The sequence below is a fragment of the Dipodomys spectabilis genome, unplaced genomic scaffold (assembly GCF_019054845.1).
Source record: "Dipodomys spectabilis isolate Male_0828 unplaced genomic scaffold, ASM1905484v1 ptg000140l, whole genome shotgun sequence".
NCBI classification, from domain to species: domain Eukaryota; kingdom Metazoa; phylum Chordata; class Mammalia; order Rodentia; family Heteromyidae; genus Dipodomys; species Dipodomys spectabilis.
In genome coordinates, this window is record NW_024870817.1 from 9,941,077 (window position 1) to 9,962,865 (window position 21,789).

General features: G+C 34.4%; 1 protein-coding gene across 1 annotated transcript in view; it reads left to right on the plus strand.

The window, feature by feature from the left end:
- The window catches only part of Kiaa0825 (KIAA0825 ortholog), a 402,774-nt gene that overhangs the window by 40,658 nt on the left and 340,327 nt on the right, over nt 1–21,789 (plus strand). The window contains exons 2-3 of the mRNA XM_042691026.1: nt 5,741–5,872; nt 19,114–19,282. Of these exons, the coding sequence (XP_042546960.1) occupies nt 5,742–5,872; nt 19,114–19,282 (300 nt within the window). The 5' untranslated portion in view covers nt 5,741. The remainder of the gene's footprint in view (nt 1–5,740; nt 5,873–19,113; nt 19,283–21,789) is intronic.

The following is a 21,789-nucleotide window of genomic DNA, read 5'->3' on the forward strand; positions in this document are numbered from 1 at the left end:
AATATCTCAAAATGTATAGTGGAGAAAAACTAATTCTTCAATGTATACTCAGAAAATTGGACAACTACATGCAGAAGAATGAAACTACATACCCATTTGTCTTTCTCTATACTAATAACAATAACAGTTAAAGTGGGTCAAATTTTTAATGTAAGACCAGAAACTTTAAAACTACTATAGGGAAGAATAGAGAAAACACTACAACATATAGGCATAGATAATAACTTCCTGAACCGAATTCCAATAGCTCAGCAAAAAAGAATAGGAATTAACAAATGGGATTGTATCTAACTAAAAAGCTTCTGTGCAGCAAAGGAAATGGCCTGTAGAATGAGGAGAAGAAGGTTTTTAAAACAGGAGAAAATCTTTGCTGTCTATATATTTAATAAGATTCAAGCAATTAATAACCAGAATATGTATGGAACTTACCAGACTGCTAAAGAACCAGCAGTTTAATAAATGGGCAAATGAATTAAACAGACAATTCTCCAAAGAAAGACAAATGGCCAGTAAATATATGAAGGAATGCTCAATATCTCTAATCATCAAGGAAATGTAAATAAAGTGACTTTAAGATTTCAGCTCACTCTAGTCAGTCTGACCATTGTCAAGAACACAAAAAATACTGATTTAAAAAAATGGGCAAAAGGAAAATTTATGCAATGTTGGTGGGAATGTAAACTAGTGCAACCATTATGTAAATTAGTGTGGAGTTTCCTCAGATGAAGGTAAAACTACTCAAAGATGAAAGTAGATCCAGTGATACCATTTTGGACATATATGCAAAGAGATGTAAGCCAGGCTATAATAGAGGCATTCACATATCCATGTTCACTGCAGCACTGTTGACAATAGCTAGGCATTTTTTAATCATATGGATGCTAGTCTTAGAAGAGAAATAGATACATGAACACAAGAGGATCAGATAAATAGATAGATAGATAGATAGATAATGTTTGTAATTGTGGGAATGTTAGAGGGAAATAAAGAGAATGGGGAAAGGGAAAGAGAAAAAGTGAACAATGCTGTGTGAACATACAGAACACCTATGAATGTAGATAGCAAAATTAGACTCACTGAAAGTTCTTGAATGGCGAAATGGAGATGGGGAAAGTAAAAGTAAAGGAATCAATTTAATTGAAGTACAGTCTTTCCATGTGGAAAATATATAATGACCAAATAGTACACACCTTAAAGACTGACAGGAATGCGAAACATCCTGTAGTGTGGGTGCTAATAAGAGGAGGGGAGAATGAATGGGGATGGTATAGAAGGGGGAATATGGTTAATATACTTTATGTACATGTGTGAAAATAATAATAAAACTGGCTGGGATTTATTTGGAAAGAAGAGGGGGATGAAGGAGAGTGAAAGAGGGGTAAGTCTCATCAAGGTACATTATATGCATACAGTATATGGTCCAGATAAAGTCCCTGTATATCTAATTGAGTGCTGATAAAAAATTACAAAGCTAACCATGGCTTCTTATAAATACTGGAAAGTGAGACGTATCTCGCATTTCCTGAGAAAGGCTGAGCTAAGTCTAAGCATGTCTTATGTTCTCTAAATATTGAAGTTTGTCATTTAATAGAATAAATCAAATTTTTCTATGAAAAGTTAACTCTTGTTTTAAAAAGAAATCATTTGACATATTAAACTTCGCAGCCAGACAGAGCCTGGAGAGGTTAAAATGTTTTTAAATGAATTTAAAATGTTTACTATAGAATAATATGAGCCAGATGCCAGGTGCCTCTAATCCTAGCTACTTTGGAGGCTGAGAACATAAGATCATGATTCAAAGCCAGCCAGAGCAGACAAATCCTAGAGACTCTCTAACCAGCAAAACCTCAGAATTAGAGGTGTGGCTCAACTAGTAAAATACCAGCTGAAAATCAAAGAGCTATGTGAACACACAAAGACCCGAGTTCAAGCCCTAGTACCAGCACACCACATGCAGACATACCCAACACCCACCCATACACACACGCACACACACACACACACACACACACACACACACACACACACACACACACACACACACACTATGTAATTTTAAAAAGCTCAAAAAACTCTGTAGCAGGCATGAGTGGTGCATGCTTGGAGCCTCAACTACTCAAGAGACTACGGCAGGAGGGTAGCCTAGGAGCTCAAATCCAACTTAGGTAATATGAGACCCTTTTTAAAAAGTTTTGAGAATACAAAGGAAAAATGATAGTATTTAACAAAATAGGTCCATTGTGGCTCTTAGAAATGTGTCCTCTTACCACCACCCCTTACAGAATACAACAAATTAATAACTAGCAGAATCATTAAAGCATAATAAATCTACCCACTTCATTCTAGAGATAAGGAACATGATGGCTTTTCTTCTAAAGAGATTTGAGTTATCTTTCCAAGGTTACTTATATTAGCAGAACCAAGAGCAAGCCTTATATCTCCTGATTATTAATTGAATGCTGTTACTGTTAATTCATCACAATATACCATTTCATTGTTATGCATATTAACAGTGTTCTGAATTAGACACTGATAATGAATGCAGGACTTCATAGGGCTAGGGCTAGTAGACACATTGATGTCATTTGTTTGCAAATCTAAGGAGGCATGTGAAGTTTCTCACCAGGCTTTTCCAAAGAGATTACATTACTTCCTCCTAATGTTTCTCTTTTTATTTACTCCATTTCAGGGTGGAGTTCTTCCCAGTGTTGTTTTTGTTGTTATTGTTTGTCTTTTTAATTGATTTTTGTTTGTTTCCTTCCTTCATCTTTTATTCCTTTTTAAGAAAGTATTGGTTTGGCATATAGAAGTGGAACTTGTAAGTTTATTACTGAAGAAACAACAAAAAAAGTAAAATAAGAATTCTTGATATTGTGTAAGTTTAAATAAAATGACTGAAGGATCTCTGTTCTTTTTTTTTTTTTAAGGATTTCTGTCCTTATTTCAAAATATTGACTGGGGACTGAGAATGTGGCTTTGTGGTAGAGTACTTGCCTAGCATGCATGAAGTCTTGGGTTCGATTCTTCAGTATCACTTAAACAGAAAAAGCTGGCAGTGGCACTGTGGCTCAAGTGGTAGAGTGCTAGCCCTGAGCAAAAAGAAGCTCAGGGACAGTGCCCAGGCCCTCAGTTCAAGCCTCAGGATTGGTAAAAATAAATTAATTACAATATTGACTGGTGCTAGTGGCTCAGCCTTGTAATTCTAGCTATTCAGGGGGCTGAGGTCTGAGGATTGTGGTAAAAAGCCAGCTCAGGCAGGAACGTCTGTGGGACTCCTATGTCCAGTTAACCACCAGAAAGCCTGAATAGATCTGTAGTTAAAATGTTAGAGCACTGGCCTTGAGTACAGAAGTTCAGGGACAGTGGCCAGGCCCTGAGTTCAAATCACAGCACCAGTATAAATAAATACACATAAAAAATATGGCAAAGGGCAAGTAAGCTTTCAGACTTTTAAAAATCACATATGGCATTTTAAAACTGTTATTATAATGTTTTTTGGTAGTGTTTATAGTATATTCATTTTTTCTTGCAGTCACTGTTTTGGGGAATTTATAACTCAGTGGTTATAAATTTTATAATGTAATTTTTCCCAGAGCTAAAATGTGCTTTACAAATGTTTGTCTTTGATATAACTTTTCAAGCAAAACTCTTTAATCATTTTAGAAAGCAATATTTATTATTAGATTGGCTGTTAATACTAGATTGAAAACTTTTTTACATCTTACAGAAAAAACTGATTAAAAACACAGAAAGTTTTAAAGCTTTTTTGTGTTGTTGTGTTTTTTTTCTCACTGTTGTTACTATCTCTACTCAGACAAGAGTGGTGATTGAACGCTGGGTCCCCTCTAGTGCATGTTGAATCACTGTCCTGGTAACACAAAAATCTCTCTCCAAACATTGGCATCAACTGTTGCATCAGCCACTGCCCTTCTTTTTCTGCCATTTTAGTCATATGCCTTCCTATTTAACTCAGGCTTATTTGCTTATCTTTTTAGTGATTTTTGTGGGGTTTTTTTCTTTTTAATAGCACTGGAGATAGAATTCAAAGCCTTTGTCAGGCAGGTGTTCTACTACCAGGTCCCTTTCAGCTTCAGTTTTTCAGACAGTGTCTCCCATTTTACCTGGGTCTGACCTCAGACTATGATTCTCCTACCTCTGCCTTCTGGATAGCTGGGATTATAGGCATGTATCACCAAACTCTATTTTGCTGGCAGGTTTTACCTTAGCTTATGATAAAGCATCATAATCTAGCTGGCACTAGATGACTTTAGTTTCATCTATAAAATTAATCATAGATATGGAAGTATTCACAGATTTAGTCAGCTCACATTAAAACTCTGAAACGTCATCATTTGAATACTTTAGTACTATTGTCAGCTGACATTTCTTACAGTTTTGGTGTTTGTTGATTATTTTCCATACCGAAGTTAGACTTAAAAAGTTATATACTGCCGAGCGCCAGTGGCTCACGCCTATAATCCTAGCTACTCAGAAGGCTGAGATCTGAGGATCACAGTTCAAAGCCAGCTTAGGCAGGAAAGTCTCTGAGACTCTTATCTCCAATAAGCCACCAGAAAACTGGAAGTGGCGCTGTGGCTCAAGTGGTAGAGCGCTCACTTTGAGCTGAAGAGCTCAAGGACAGTACCCAGGCCCAGAGTTCAAGTCCCACAACCACCACCAACAGCAACAAAAAAGTCATATACCATGTTAGATAGGGAAACTAAAATCATGATCATCAGCCTTATCAGAATGCTAAATAATGTTTCAGTCATTATTGTTTCACCCCAGAACCAATATCAATAAAAAGTATAAATATACATTCAACATAAAAATATCACAGAATAATCGCAGAATAACTGTGTGTGTGTGTGTGTGTGTGTGTGTATGTGTGCGCGCGTGTGCGTGCGTGTGCATCCGTGCGCATGCTGGTCCTGGGGCTTGAGCTTTAGTGCTCAAGACTAATGCAAATGCCACTTGAGCCACAGCTCTACTTCTGACTTTTTGGGTAGTTAATTGGACATAAATGTCTCCCAAACTTTTCCTGCTTCAGTCTGGCTTCAAATCATGAGTTAAAAGTCCTTCCTCCCTCTGGAGCAAAAACTAAATAAAAGCAAGGGTTTTTGGCTTTCTGCAGCTGTATCTGAGCTTTTAGAGTAGTGCCTGTTACTAAGCAAACATTAAATAAATACTGAATGAATGAATTTGAAACATTGACACTGAGAGCCTTAGGTCTATGCCTTAAGGAGAAGTATACACTGAGGTTTTCAAGGCATTGCTAGGGGAACCTTTATATGATTTTCCCCTTTTACATTAAAATAGGCCCAAGGAGAATGGGCTTAGAAAATTTAAGTCTACAATTTCCAGATGAGAATATTGAGAAGGATGGAGAAAAGTGTGAGTTTCTGCTGCATTCAGCTGTGTTTACAGTGATTTCCTCTGTCATTCTTGCTTACAGTAAGCAGCAAGATGCTTACTGATACTCTTGGATGAGGTGGCTGGTTTGTTGTTCAGCTTTCATACCGCAGAGAAGTGTGAAACTTAAGTCACACCTCATGACAATTATATAACAAAATACTCCAATCTTTAATGATACTTTGATTTTTTTACATCTATAATTCATTGTGTCTGTAAATGGAAATTATTATTTGTATTATTTACTGTCACAACTTGAGATGATTTTCCTTTTCTCCTCCCCTATTTGGGGGGAACTGACATGTTTTATTATTTATTCTTTCCTCAGAATGGATTGGGTAGATGAATATTCCCATAATTCCTTTGACCTACAATGTTTGTTAGACTCATTCCCTGGAGACTTGGAGTTTAAGCAGATTTTCAGTGACATTGATGAACAGATCGAACAAAATGCTGCAAGGTAAATACTACTATTTATTTAAAACAAGTACTTTTCACATTTCATCCATGGGAAATTTACCTAATGTGTTTTAAAGGTTGCCTGCTCTAATATAATTTTGGGATTTAATTATCATTTCCTTTTATGAAAAATACTGTTTATCATTCTTTTCTTAAAATTTAACATACTTGCTTTATCTGATTAATATTTTTAAGGAGTAAAAAATATGAGCATCATCATAAAGTAGATACATTATAGTTGATTACATGAAATACTGTCATCCTAGATTTTCATTAATTTGTTTAGAGATAAGCATTGTGGCTTAAATGATAACCACAGAAATTAAAATGAAATTAAGGTATTAAAATGGTAGTATAAGGTCACCATTGCTGAGTTGCTGAAAACAGAACATTAAAAATGAACGATTTTAGAGCCAGGTATTAGTGGCAAAAGTCTATAATTCTATAATTCAGGAGATCAAAGCAGGTTGTTTGTAAGTTCCAGGTTATCATTGGCTAAATAATAATCAAGACGGTTCAAATCTCAACAACAAAAACCTTATTTTGAAAAAACACATGGGTACATGATAAACTAAACATGTCTCTAGGCATTCACACAGTGAGACCAAAGGAGGATATTCTTCGAAGAGGATCACACAGGGGCAATAGCTATGTGTATATGATCATATAAAATAATATTTATAGAAATGAATTCCAAGAAATGGAACTAGAGGGTTTTTTCCATTCTTTGTTGCTGTTTTTGTTTTCATTGCCTGTCGTCTTTTTGTTTTTTTTTTTTTAATCTGTCTTGGGAAGGTAAAAGAAGGCACAGAAATATTGGGACAAAGGGTGAACAAACACAATTGTAATACTATACACTATGTTGAAAATGAACTATATAACTTGTGGTTAGTGACGGGAGGGAAAAATAGAAAGAGAGCCAGGGAAGGGGTGACATTGCTCAAAAATAAATGTACTCTTTACTGAATTATGTAACCATAATCCTCTGTACATCACTTTTACAATAAAAGTAAATTTAAAATAAAACAAAAACTGTTTTGCATGACATTTTTCATTTTGAGTTCTTTTCTCTCACTAAAATAAGAGTCTGACTTCATGAATTGTACCCCAAAAATTATGTCACAAAATACTCCGAATTATATATAACATGGTGGTTTTCCATTTATTCCATGTTCTTAAATAGAAAAGATGTTGTCTTTATAATCAAGCTATTCACTTATTTGATCATTTTGTTCAAAAGTTCTAATCTACTGGATCAGGGTTACATATGTGCAAACCACATTAAAAATTCTATTGTTTAATGATGCATTTACTCTTTAAAGTGTATTATTTCCTTCTTTAAGGTATGCTTAATTGGTTCAAAGAAAGTGAATCAAGTGTGTGAAATGTTCCCACAGTAGTTTTCTTCCAGATTACATGAGAAAACTGTTGGATTCTTTATCATGAGTGGGCACAAATACATTAGAAAGAGAGCAAATTATTAAGAGTTAAAATTAAACACAAAAACATATGCATTCTCAGAAGTCTTCTTCATGTAATTAGTAGAGAAGGAAAGCAATTATTTTATTGAGCACCCTAGAATAGAATGTGTATGACAGGCAATCAGAACTTTAGACCAAGCTGAGAGATCTTACCACCTTAGAGAGCCAAGCTGACAAATATTCCAGGACAAACAATTTGATACTCAAGTAAGAAGACTTGATTGTGCATTTTGTCACACATAGAACATTCTAACTTAACCGTGGATTTGGGGAGACAACTTGTGTTAGCTAACATGAGAAACAAACTTCTCATATCCTATTGCAGTAGGGAGTTTGGTAAATTGGAACAAAGTGCTCACTGAAGATAGGCTCCTATCATTTCAACTGGAACTGAGGGAGCTATTGCTATTGCTATTTATTTCTATTTCAAAAATCTTAGCTGCCAGATTCTTGAGAAGGACACTTCTGGGCCACATAGCTGACAAGGCATATCTACTTTTCTAAGGCATACATGCCAAAGAGAGGAAAATACTTGCAATTAAGTTTTTTCTAAGGCAAATGCTTTATGAGAAAGGAGAAGAGGAAAATATTTACTCTGAATATTAGTAGGAGAATTGAACTCCTTATTTTTGTTTCATTTTCTTGTTTAGCATGCATACATAAAATTGTATATATGTGTATATGTATAATGCTATGTATGTTTGCATATGTTTAGCATACATACATATGCATATATATACAATTTAAAGATAGCATATAAGTGACTTTACCCTATACTGTTGTGAGTATATATTTGATATTAAAGGACATTACACATAAATATAAAATGACTGTATGACTTTACTGTAATGATGTATTTATAGAATTTTGTGTTATATAGATAAAACAGAATTTCCTAACTAAAGACCTTAGAAATACAAATACTATTCACTTAAATAGATTATCAAATCACTTACTTTGTTGGATGTTAGTGGCTTACATCTGGAATGCTGTCTATTCAGTAGACTGATATCTGAGGATTGTGGTTTGAAGCCAGCCTGAGCAAGAAAGTCCATGAGACTCTTATCTCTAATTAACTACCAAAAAGCCAGAGGTGGAGCTGTAGCTCAAGTGTGGTAGAATGTTAGCCTTTAGCAATAAAACTTAGACCTGAGTTGAAGCCCTAGAACTAGCTCACTCGCGTGCGCGCACGCACACACACACACACACACACACACACACACATCACTTATCTCAATTTGAGAGATGGTGTTTTATATACACACATACATGTGCACATATATACATACACGTACACACCACCATCTCTCAGGGTCTCATTAGACCCATACTTCCAATTTTTTTTACTTTTATTTTTCAAATTAGGGCTTGTTTTTGCTTGGGGCTAACCTTGAATACAGTCCTCATACCTATGCCTCTTGCTTAACTGGGATCACAACTGTGCACATGCCTTGTTTATTGAGATGGAGCTTCATTTTTGCCTAGGCTGGGAATAAACTGCAATCTGATTGATCTGATCTCCACCTCCTGAGTAGCTGGAATTACACAGGTTTACACAACTGGTACAACTGTACCCACTGGAAATTCTTTTAAAAAATTAATTTCTCTCTTCACAATGGCCTTTAGGCTATATCAGAACAAAGGGAATCACTGAACTATTGTTTTTACTTTGTTTTTATTCGCTAAACTTAATTTCCTACTCTACTCGATCAATAAAAAAATCATATTTAAAAATATAACAATGATTAAAATATTGTATTTTACATTCATGAATTATGCTTTAGGTTGAAATTCAGGCATTATTATTAAAAATAAAATTCAGTATGGAATAGAAGGATATAATTTCTAAATTAAAAATATTTTATTGCCCATATATTAAAAGAAACCTGCAGCCAGAACCACCTCAAGTGACCATTGATCTTCACAAGGGATATAATAAGAGGGTCTCTGTATGTGCTATACACCACATTTAGAATAAAGTCTATTTTTCATCAAATTCAATTATGTTTTTATTATACTCTAGAGAATAAACATAATAGTATAGGGTGTATATATATTTTTAAAAATAAAATACTGAATAATAACCATGGTCCAAAAGAGTGTAAATCATTTATTACTCATTTATTGCCTTCTAACAGAATAGCTTTTAGAAAATTGTATGTCACGGCGAATCAGTTATACCACACTTAGACTGCAGTGGTTGAATTACCCTTGGCACTTTCGTATTCTAACAGTTCTATTTATCTCCCAGTTGTGTACATTGAATAAGTAATGAACATCTGTATGATATGGGTTTTCCACAATACTTTTTAAAAGAAGAAAACATTAGCAATTCATTTTTAAATATAGTATTTTTTTCTCACACTTGAATTTTTAAAACTGTATTTCTTCCAGTGACCCTGACACCTCAAGTGTGAATTCTTTCCCTCTTCTTAATATCATCAAGTTTTATGAGCCACAGGGTCTTTCACCTCCCCAAAGCAGTGATTCACAAGAATGAACCAATGTGCCCACAGGTCACTGAACCCTCACCTGCCCTTCAGGAGAGGCAGTCATTCTTTCAAACCACTTTCACTTTTACATCTTCCTTTCCAGTCAAGTCAGAAGTGAGTGACTTGTAGTTCTGATTATAGAAATCAGTAATGATGAAGCACACATAAAACCTGATAACAAGAGTAAATCTCCTGCTATGAATGCATAGACTAACTAACTGAAAGCACAGATTTTTTTTTAGCTGACTGGAACTTATTACTGTAATAAAATACTGAGATTCAGAAGTTCTTTTGAGCTCAGAATCTAATATGAAATGATATTTGTTCTCTTAATATTTATTTGGGTGGTATTATTGCATGTTAAGAGCTTATTTTATTTTATTGACTAATTATAGACAACCTCTGTGTGTACCTCAGGAAGCAAATTTATCAGGTAATTATGGAAGATATCTACTTTTAGTTTTTTAATCTAAAGAACAAGTGGATAGGAGGGTAAAGGTTCATGGGAAAGATGGGAAAAATGGTAAACAAATACAGCAGTTATACTCACTAGACACTATATGGAAAATGAACTATACAACCTGTGGGTGGAGATGGGAGGAAAAAATTGTGAGAAAGCAAAGGAAGGGGTGACATGGTTCAAAAAGAAATGTCATCAATACATGACTTATGTAACTGTACCCCTCTGTACATTACTTCTACAATAATAATAAAATACGTTAAAAAAATAAAGAACAAAGTGCTACCAGGAAAAAAATACCATGTCTTAATCTCAGGTCTGGGGAGAAGAGGAAGTATATTGTGAGAGCATATTGGATAAGTAATCACTGTAAATTTATCCATTAGTATTAATAAGATGATAATTCAAGTGAACTAATAGATTTACTTATTTTTCACAAGTGCTTAAATATTTGGTATATCTAAAAGTTTTCTTCAAGGTTTTTACTATGGCAGCTTAAAGGTTTCAAAGAGGAAACTAAAAAACATCTTTAAGCTTGATGTCACATGGTTCACACCTGTAATCCCAGCTACTCTAGAGTTAGAGATCAATAGGATCAGAGTTCAAGTGATCCTGAGTTCAAAAAGAAAACCTTAAATAATCTACCAAACTTGGACTTCCCATGACAGAGCAAGCCATAAGTCTGTTTTTGGACACACACACCATAAGTCTGCTTTTGGATAGACACACACACACACATCCTGTTTTTAATTATTTTTTATATTGTATACCTATGGAAATTATGTAAAATGAAAATTTTTACACAGACTGTATATTTATTTCAAGTTGTTTGGGAGAAGTATAACTAATAATAATAATACTTAATTATACCAAGAAGATATAATTTAATATGTACTTGAGGTTTTTTTCCTACTTTATGTAATTCCCATCTCTTTTACCCATACACATCCTAAAGTGTGATAAAGATTAACCATCACAGTTTTCACACCACAGTCGTTGCTAATCATAATCCTAAATTTAGATTGTTGGGACCAAGAGTATCCTCCTCTGGGATCTAGGATGAGAGCTGAGAAGAGGGTGGAAGCTGGTATCTTGCTACTTTACTTTCAAGGCTTTTTTTTTTCATCTCCACTTTAAAGACGTATTGTTTATCATCATATAACCACTGCCTAAAGTAATAATTAAAAGATAGCCAATAATCATGCATTAGGTATCTTGTTAAGCCTCTCGTGTTTGACTCATTTTAAGTTACAGTAAAGCTGGATGAGTAGAATATGATAGATGAGGCTGTCTTCATATGATAGTTTTTTTTCTTTAAGTGTTTTTGATTGTACATTATAATATTTTTGGTAAATTTTCTAATGCTAGAGAAGAGCACAGATAAGGAAGCTGCTGTTCTTCTCTGTCCCTCTTAGTCTTATTCTTCAGAAGATACCTGCCATGGTTAATTATCACTTAACTCTTTAGAAACATTCTCTACTTCTACATGTATATACACAAAATTATACTGATTTGTGTATGTGTGGGTGCTGGTCCTGGGTCTTGAACTCAGGGCTAGGTGCTGTCCCTGAGCTTTTGTGCTCAAGGTTAGCACTTTATCACTTGAGCTACAGCTCCATTATTGGCTCTTTGATGATTAATGGGGAAAAAAGACTCTCATGATCTTTCCTGCCTGGGTTGACTTTGAATGGTGAGTCTCAGATCTCAGCCTCCTGGGTAGCTAGGATTACATGCATGAGCTACCATTGCCTGGGAAACCCTTTCCTTATATCTTTTCATTCTTATTCAGAGTTTCATCTCTGAGATAGTTTGTTAGAAGTTGCACCATAGCTAATACAAATTTGTTCTTCAGTAAGGCTGCAAGTGGCTTCTTTCCCATGGCAGCATGAGAGAATATCTGCTATGTGTTTTACCTCTTCATACCCTGATCATGTGACTTATTTTAATATTAGATAGAAAGATGTAGGCTACATGCAGGTCTTAGATCTCTTCTGATCTCATAGTTACATAGGTTCTCCTCTTTATTTTTTATTCCATCTCTCTTACTGTCTCAGATGGATTCAATACAGACTAAGTACTGGTTCAGATTCACTACATTTTTCTCTATTTTTAATTTATAGAGTTACCTTTAGGCAGATCACATTCTTATTTTAGTAGTTGTGCTAAAATTATAGGGCAAGTCTTCATAGATTAAGAAAAAATCAATTATTTACTTATGCTTGCATAAGTAAATAAATAAATTAGCGTGACCTTATATACCCATAAATTTTTGACACTTGTGAAAATTTTGTACTGGTAACTAGGCTTGTTCCTCTTCTGTCTTGTTCCTACCATCCTACCACTACAGTCTATGAAAATGGGTCCAAACAAGGGCTGGGAAGGTGGCTCAGTGGTAGAGAGCTTGCCTTGCATGCATGAGGCCCTGGGTTTGACTCTTCAGCACCATATGAGCAAAAAGAAAAAAAGCTGGAAGTGGCGCTGTGGCTCAAGTGGTAGAGCGCGAGCCTTGAGCTGAAGAGCTGAGGGACAGCGCCCAGGCCCAGAGTTTAGGCCCCATGACCGGACCAAAAAAAAAAAAAAAAAAGGAAAAGAAAGTGGGTCCAAACAAACAAACAAAAAAAGAAAATGGGTACAAATAAGATGTAAATTGAGGAAGCAAAATACAACATGTCACTGTATGTCTTCCTACAGATATAATACAGGCTGTCTGTTGTCAGTCCCCATTGGGAATTTTGGTACTAGCAGTACTACTTTTCCATTAACTGGACTTTGAGTATGCTGTGATGTATGTATATATGTTGTGATTGTTTAACTTTTTACAAAGAATTTTAGATATTTTAGGTTGACCCAGGTATTCCAAGGATCTGAATTTTCTCCAAGCCACCTGGGGCATTCTAGAGCCTCTTGGAACTTTTTTTTTTGTCAGTTGTGGAGATTAAACACAGGCCTGGGTACTGTCCCTGACCTTCTATGTGCTCAAGGCTAGTGCTCTACTAGCGCCACTTCTGGTTTTTGAGTGGTTAAATGGAGATGAAAATCTCACAGGGACTTTCCCTGGGCTGGGCTGGCTTTGACCTGTGATCCTCAGATCTCACCCTCCTGAGTAGCTAGAATTACAAGTATGAACCACTGGCACCATTGAACTTTTATTGTAAGAGATACGAAGCAACAAATCAATAGAAGGCCTTAATTCTAAGGATTCTTTCATACTGTGCTTTTTATAGTAAACTCTTAATGAAAGATGGGCTATCAATAGAAGGGCACTTCAGATAGCTATTAATATATAGTCCAAATGAGAGATGATTAGAGTTTTTCAGAAAATGAGTAGGAAAGGAAAGATACATAGGAGAAAGATTTTTAAAATATTGTGCTAATAGAATTTGGTATCAAGTGTTTTTTTCCTTAAAATGAAGTTATAACTTCATTTTAACAGAATACAGTTCAGCATAAATGCTTAGTTTCTTACATGTTATAGCTATGAAAGTAGTTGTTTGAAGAGTCTTTTCCTTGACCTTAAAAAATGTTATCTACAGAAAATAAGTTTTTGTCCATGTCTGAATTACAGTTTAATTACACACTAGTTTTTATAAATTAGCTCACTTTCCTACAAATTACCTGTTGATCTCAAGCAGTTTTAATGATCTTATTAGATAAACCTAGCTAATCCAAATACTATAAAGTTCTATTTACTTCACACAACTATTTGTGCTTTTAAGTATATGTGATAAAATTGAAATACTTTTCTTTAAACTGAACTAATTTTGTGGATAAGAAATATAATAAATAATATCAAAAATGTAAAAGCTTGCCAGGTTCAGTAGCTCACACCTGTCATCCTAGCTACTGAGCAGACTGAGATTGTGGTTCAAAGCCAGCCCAGGCAGAAAAGTCTCTGTGAGGCACTTTTTTTTTTTTTTGCCAGTCCTGGGGCTTTGAGATGAATTGCTCAAGGCTAAAACTCTACCACTTGTGCCATACTGCCACTTCTAACCTTATTTGTTTATGCAGTAATGAAAAATCAAACCCAGGGCTTCATGCATGCTAGGCAAGCACTCTGCCAGTAAGCCACATTCCCAGCCTCTGTGAGATTAAATAGTAAAGAGTATTCTGAATCTTGCAGGAGCTTTTACAGTAAGTCTGTGTTTCAAAATTATATGTCATAATTTTTATCCCTTTTTCTTAATTTCTCTCCCTACCCCCCAACTATACCTGCCCCAAACCAATAGGCTTTTATGCTGTTGTTACTGTTCAATGCCAACTTTTTATTTTCAGGGCATCAATCATTTTGGAGGTAAGAATGCATCTTTCTGTGCATGCAGATGCATGTATATGCTTAAATGTAGTTGTGACCTTAAAATAAATTTGCATTTTTAATATCCCAAAATAGAGTTATAAAGTGAGACATCATTGAAGTTATAGGATCAATAATGGATTCTTTTAAGGCCAGATGTTAGGAATTTTATGTTTTATGTTCAGTGATTCTTCTATACAATCTCTATACAATCTCTTTCTAAAAAGCAATATTTATACCCCTCACAGGCATATTATCTCCTTTCTGTATACTCCTTCAGCCTACTGTATATACTTCTTAAAGTCTTAATGCATTATTATTTGTTCACAAGTCTGTCTCGCTCACTATACACAATCTTTTAGGGATATGATGATGACTATGTTTGGTCCCCAATATATGACACTGTGCCCACCACATAGTCATCATTCAGTTTATGTTTATCAAATAATGCCTTCAATTCAATATGCAGGTTTTATAGAAATGAAAGAGAACCATTGGGAAAATCACCACAAATATTCTTTAAAAAGCATACTCAACATTTTAAATGATTTATAAATTGATTTATACGCAGCACCTCAGAAATGCATCTACTTGTACACACCATTAACTTGGATAATTTAGACTCATTATAATTAAAGCACATTGGAGTTAAAATTTATTAAGAAGTTTTGAGTCACAGGAAAAAGGATAGAGTATTCTGGTAAGTACTCATGTGCTCACTGTCCAGTTTAAGGGATAAAATATTACTAGTCCAGCTAAGTCTCTTTAGGATCCCCTCCCAAACCGCATGTCACTTCCATCCCACCCTGCCAGAAAGTGGGGTAGGATCATTCCAGTGCATTTCTCACATTTCCACTGCCTGTGTTTATAATCCTGTGATGAATGTGGATTATATGGCATATTCTCAAATTATTATAGGATTGATACCATACTGTGTACTTTCTCCTGATTCGCATTGTATTTTATACATGTATTTACATTTTACCATCCATTTATATTTACATATATTTCAACATACATGTTGATAAATACGATTCTACTTTCTTTTCATGATTAGATTCTACCAAGTGAACTGCTGGTTCATTTAGTCACTCTGTTGATGTCAGGTTTATTCTAGTAGGTTTAATGTTAGAAATAGAGCAAAGAACTTGTTTCAAGAAGTCCTTGCTAAATAAAATCGTTCTTAACTTGTAAAGTTAGACTATTGGGGAAGCGAGCCTACTGCAGTCATTACCATAATGTTTGGGATTTTACAATATGCAGGTTGGTTATATTTTCATGACTGACCTTGGTTCTAAAAAATTAGAAGCAATTTGCAGTTAAATAGAAAACAATGCAAAATAAAGGCAGGTGTTTTTATTTAATTTTTAATTTTTTTTTGCTTGTCTTGGGGCTTGACCTCAGGGCCCAGGTCCTGTCCTTGAGCTTCTCTGTGCTCAAGGCTAGTGCTCTACCACTTGAGCTGCAATGCCACTTCTAGCTTTTTCTGAGTAGTTTATTGGAGATAAGAGTCTCACAGACTTTCCTACCTTGGCTGTCTTTGAACTGCGATCCTCCTATCTCCATCTCCTGAATAGCTAGGATAACAGGTGTGAGCCACCAGGGCCCAGCTAGATGTGTTATTTTAAGAAAACCTAGATTAAGATCTTACATCTATGAATCCAAGAATACATCCTTCCCCAGATTACCCTCTCCATGAATTCCTATGCATACGTGAATATAATATTTGAAATGTGACACTTGAAAACATTGCCATAAATATTGAATGTTAATTTAATTTTGACCTCAAGATAAATTATTAGACTGCATATTAAAATGACATTCATCTTTTTTATTTGTTTGAGGAAAGGTCTCACTCTACAATACATGTTTGTCTGGAAATCTCTAGGTAATCTAGGCTGGCTCTTGAGTTTGAGATTCTTCTCTTTTAACCCTTTAATTGCTAGGATGATAGGCATGACATTCATTTTAAATATTAAAAATATCCCTTTGTTTAAAAATTAGACAAGCAATAAAATGAGTTTTAAAAAAGAGATTATGGACAATGTTGAATGACATATTGACAAGATATTCAGCCATTTAATTGTCAAAATAATTTTTATTTTTATTATATATATTATTGTAAAAATACTGTACAGAGGTATTACAGTTAAACGAATAAGGTAATGAGTACATTTCCTATTAAGTATTGTTACCCCTCCTTTGTTTTTCCCCTACCGTCCCTTCTCTCCCCACCTCCTCAACTTCTCCCTCCCTGGCTCTTCCCCAACCCAAGTTGTAAAGTTTGTTTTCAACATAGTGTCTTGTACATCACATTGTTACAATGGGTCAACCTGTATTCTTATTTAAACCTTTTGTTATTTCCCTTCCCCTCCCCAAATTAGAAAAATGTTTATACAAAATTCAGGGCACCAGGATCAAATACAGTGAAAACGGGTTATTCCGTGGGGGAAGAATATACAAAAGAAACAAAAAAAATCATATAGGACATTATAAATACGTTAAAACCAATAGCAAGAAAGAAAAAAAAAACACTTGTGTCCTTATCTTGGGGTTCATTTCACTTAATCATTTTATGTGGTCATATGTACATAGCTTTTGACCTTTTCTGCTTGTCCTACACATATACTAATTATTGCAAATAAGGGAAACCATAGACCTATGTTTCTTTGGGCTGGGCTTACTTCACTTAATATAATTTTCAAAATAATTTTTAACAAGAAGCCCAAGTGTCTTAATTTATCTCAATGAGGGGGTCTCTTGAAATGCAATAACTTAATCCCTTTATCAGTGTTTAGACAAATTACTAAAATATCTAGCTCTCCTGAAGGCTTTACCCTATTTGTACATTGTCATTTTTGGCCTCTATCCAGATTCAGATGTTAGAGATTAGCCTAAAAGCTGAGTCCTGATTGAAGCAGATTTAGGTAGACTAACTGCGGAGCCTTTCCAATTCACATTGCTGCAGTCTATTAGGTTTCCTTGAGTGAGACACATGAGGATGCTATAATGCAAACCTTTGATAAAGGATCCTGGAATCAAGATGTATGCCTAGGGCATTGTGTTTCTTGGTCCATGGAAGTGCTTATGTAAGTTGGAAAGCACATGCCAATCTCTTGTCGGATTGAACTGGTATTCCTGAATACCTAAACTCTTCCATCAGGAAATTAGGTGGCCTGTGGCCAGAGGAGGTATTATTTTTCTTCTAAGTTCTTGTTTTCATGAAAAGGCTCTTTGATTCTCTATTTTTTCCAAGGTAATTTAGTTTGAATTCACTCATGCTCAGAAGTCTCTCAAAAAACTTTAGTATATAATATTTACACTATATGTTTTAGAGGCAACCCATACCTGATGAATAGTATCAAAAGATGCTTTCATTTAACATGAGCTTTAATAATCAGAGCTTGGTTTATAAAACTATGCGGTTGCATCATATGGAACCTGCAATTAAAAGCAATTGTCCTTTCAAAACGGTAATTTTAACTTGTTATAACAATGCTTTCTTTAATACTATTAAGCTGCTGTCAATTTTATAGCTGTCAATTTTGGATGAAGGGATTCAGGTTCAAAGCCACTCACTTTTGTACAAAAGCTTTCTTGCAGTTTAGATGTGCTGCCATCAGGTGGTGGTAATATATCACTTCCGTACTGCTCCATAGATGGCACGATGTGAAAGGTCACCAGTTTACCTCGCAAAAGTTTATAATTATGAATGTATCTACCCTCGCAAAAGTTTATAATTATGAATGTATCTAATTACATGTGGGAAATTACATAATATATATCTTTTTTATCATACCAATGGTTTAATGGAATTTAATACATAATTCAAGATTCTGTTCAATAATTTTTTCCTCAATTTAGTTTTTGGTAAAGAAACAGGAAATACAGAAAAGTAAAATCTAAACCTCATGTAATTTTCTCATAAAAATATACTTATTATTAGTGTTTCACTTCATTTACTTTCAGTTTTTCATGAAATTTTCAGTATATGTTTCGTTTTTTGGGATAGAGTTGGTTGGCAACAAAATATTTAGTGATAGTAACATTTTATACTGCTTGTATCCTTTACAACACTTAAAACTAAAATCCCTTTAGAACTGTTCCTGAACTCCTAATATTCCTTTGATTAAGCTTTTCCACAACTTACGCTGTAATTCACTTGTTAGTACATAATGTATAGTCTGATGTTCACAATATTTTTTTCTATGCCCCTTACCCATTGCCTTGTTAAGAATGCTAATGTTCTATTATGCTTGGTATTAGTGTTAGCACAAAAGAATTTCTAACTCATCTCTAAGTTATTAAATATTTAATACTTCTGCTATTGTATTTTCTTCAGCCAGAAAATCAGAACTTTCACATTTCAACCAAGCAATAATATTTTCCCTTATTATTGTTACATCATAGAATTTTAAAATAATTTTATAGATGTTCAACAAGATACGACATGTAAACATTTTATAATATGAAGTTGTTACCTACTTCCAACCAAAATAATTGTTTGTTTTTTTATAGCATAGAACATTGCATTAAAGAGATACAGGCCAAAGTTAGCAAGCAGTATTCAGATGTGCAGCTGCAAACAACTACTGACTGCTTGGAATGGCTAACTGATTTTGACTATAATACAGCTAAGGCACCTTCCATCTTCCATGGAGATTTAATAAAATTCCTCAAGACACTGGTAAAAATATTGTCATTGTTTTATAATAGAGTGGGGTGGGTAAATGAGGTACAGCTCATTTCATTTATCTATGTAAATGTCAGTGAAAATATTAGCCTGCCAAGTGTAGAGCTATTGTTTTAGTTTTGTTCCTATATATCCAATAGAATCCAGTGAACGATTTAGTTTTTCACTGTGATTTTTATGAATACACTCATAGTAAAAATAAAAGGGAAGTTAAATACTATAATCCCTAGATGATTTATATTGTGATACATAGCATATCAATAACACAAAATGTATCATTGTGTATTGCAGTTGTTTCCAGAGTTCATATTCATTATATTTCTTCCTCCTTCATAACACCACTTTTCTCGATGCTCGGTATTAAGCATAATAAGATCTCCATCAATTATATCTAATAGGTGATCTTGTCTCATTCTCTGCATTCCCAACCTACTTCTCAATCAAGACAGCAGTGTATACCCAACCATTTTTAATTGATTAAAAATTATTACATTATACATTCTTTGATGCTGGCCACTGTCTATAACCTTGCACAGCACAGCTATTTTATTACACCTACACCTACCAGGGTGACTAGCCTACAAAAACAGATTCCCAAAGGCATGGCACAATTGTTAGAAAGCAGTGTTTCTGGAGCCATGGTTTTAATTTAATTTAGGGGGAAAAAGGCACCATTTTTGTCTGAACATCAGACACTAACTAAGGCAGATGTGGAAAATATCTTGAGGTTATAGATGGCTTAGGAAGAAAGATCAGATGAAAATAGTTCTTGGCTGTTGCTATTATTACAGATGTCCTTTAATGTTTACAAAGTAATAAAAGGAAGAGAAAGGAAGACTACATGCCCTGAAGCCTTAATCTTTTAAGAAAATCTTCTCACCCATTATCTCTTGAAGGTGGAGCCTTGAAGAATAAATATGGAAATAGTTATTCCTTTAATTTCTATTAAGAGCCATGTGTATTGAATTTCATTAATATTGATGTAATAATGCTTTCTCATTTAATTAAAAGCAAAAGCATTTAATTATCTTTTAATCTGTCACACATAAGTCACTCTCTATTCACTTCAGGGCAAAGGCCGCCTTAGTTTTGTTCAAACTCATTATGCTGATAGGCTACTGCCAGACCTAGAATTTTGTTACTGTTGTTGTTGTTTTTTAACATAATTGTTGATATTGCTTTAAGGAACAAACCACATTATGAAAACAGATCCAGATTAAAATGACCTTATTATCAAGTTTCTGTTGGCTAAAAGTGTCAATCTTTTCATTTTTCTTATACCTATTTTTTATAGAAGATTTGTATTATTTCTGTATTTAAAGTAGAAACAGCTTCTCATTCTGACAATTATACTGCAGCAAGTTTTCAAAATATAAATGCAGAAAAAATATAAATGCAGAAAACATGTGTTTTTTGTCTCTGTAATTAATTATTCTTTGATCAAATATTTATAGTTATTAAGTGACTTAAACCCAAGGCTGAATCACTAATATAATTCATTTACCTCACAAAATTGACCTTAGTGCTGACATGTCCTACCCTCTCTTTATGGACATTTCTTTTCCAGAAGTATCAAAAGAACTGAAAATGAGGAGAAAAGAGAGAAAAAAATGGTACAGAAAAGTTACACGTTCTTTGGTTCTGTAGTGTGAAAGAAGGCAAATATGCCGGGTGTTTGTAGTTCATGCCTGCAATCCTGCCTACTCAGGCCGAGTGTTGGAGGATGGTGATTTGAGGTCAGCCCAGGCATTAAAATTCACTAGGCTCCATCTCTAAAAATAACCAATGAAAAGCAGGGCTGGAGGTATGGCTCAAGTGATAGAACAACCTATTGAGTATGAAGTCATGAATTTAAACCCCAGGACTACTTGCCTCCAAATCCCTGCTTTACCCCCCCCCACCCCCCAATAAAAAGAGAAGAGAATGAGCTTGAGGTCTATTCTTCCTTCTGTGCCTTATTGTATATGATGTTTGAAAATTCACTTAAGCGTGTTTCAAATTATGTGTAAATTGGCTTTTTCTAAGCCACAGAGTTTTCATTATGAATAAACCAGTGAACCTTGTGGAAAATACTTTTTATATAATAAAACATAGAGATTTGGAGTATAATTATTACCAATAGAACATTAAATTTGGTATGCTGTGCTTACAGTGACTGAGAGCAAATTCCAAGAATCAGTCTTGGAACTGTTTGTTATTCTCAATCACACATAGTACCTGTGGCATCAGTAAGAAATTTCAAAGACAGACTCACTTTTATTCACTTGGGCTTTGCTTCCATTTCTTTTGTAATCAGCTTGTTTCTGCTTCAAGATATAAACTAATTTTAGTATTAGCTGAAATAGATATAAGTATGAAAGTCAGCATGTAAAGAATATGTGTAATTCTAAGTCCAAAAAGAAAACCATTTTGTCCTTTTATTATTTATAATTTTACTCACCATTGTTTTCTATCACCACAGAACGTATAAAGGAATAATTTTATATCATCTTTTGGGGAGC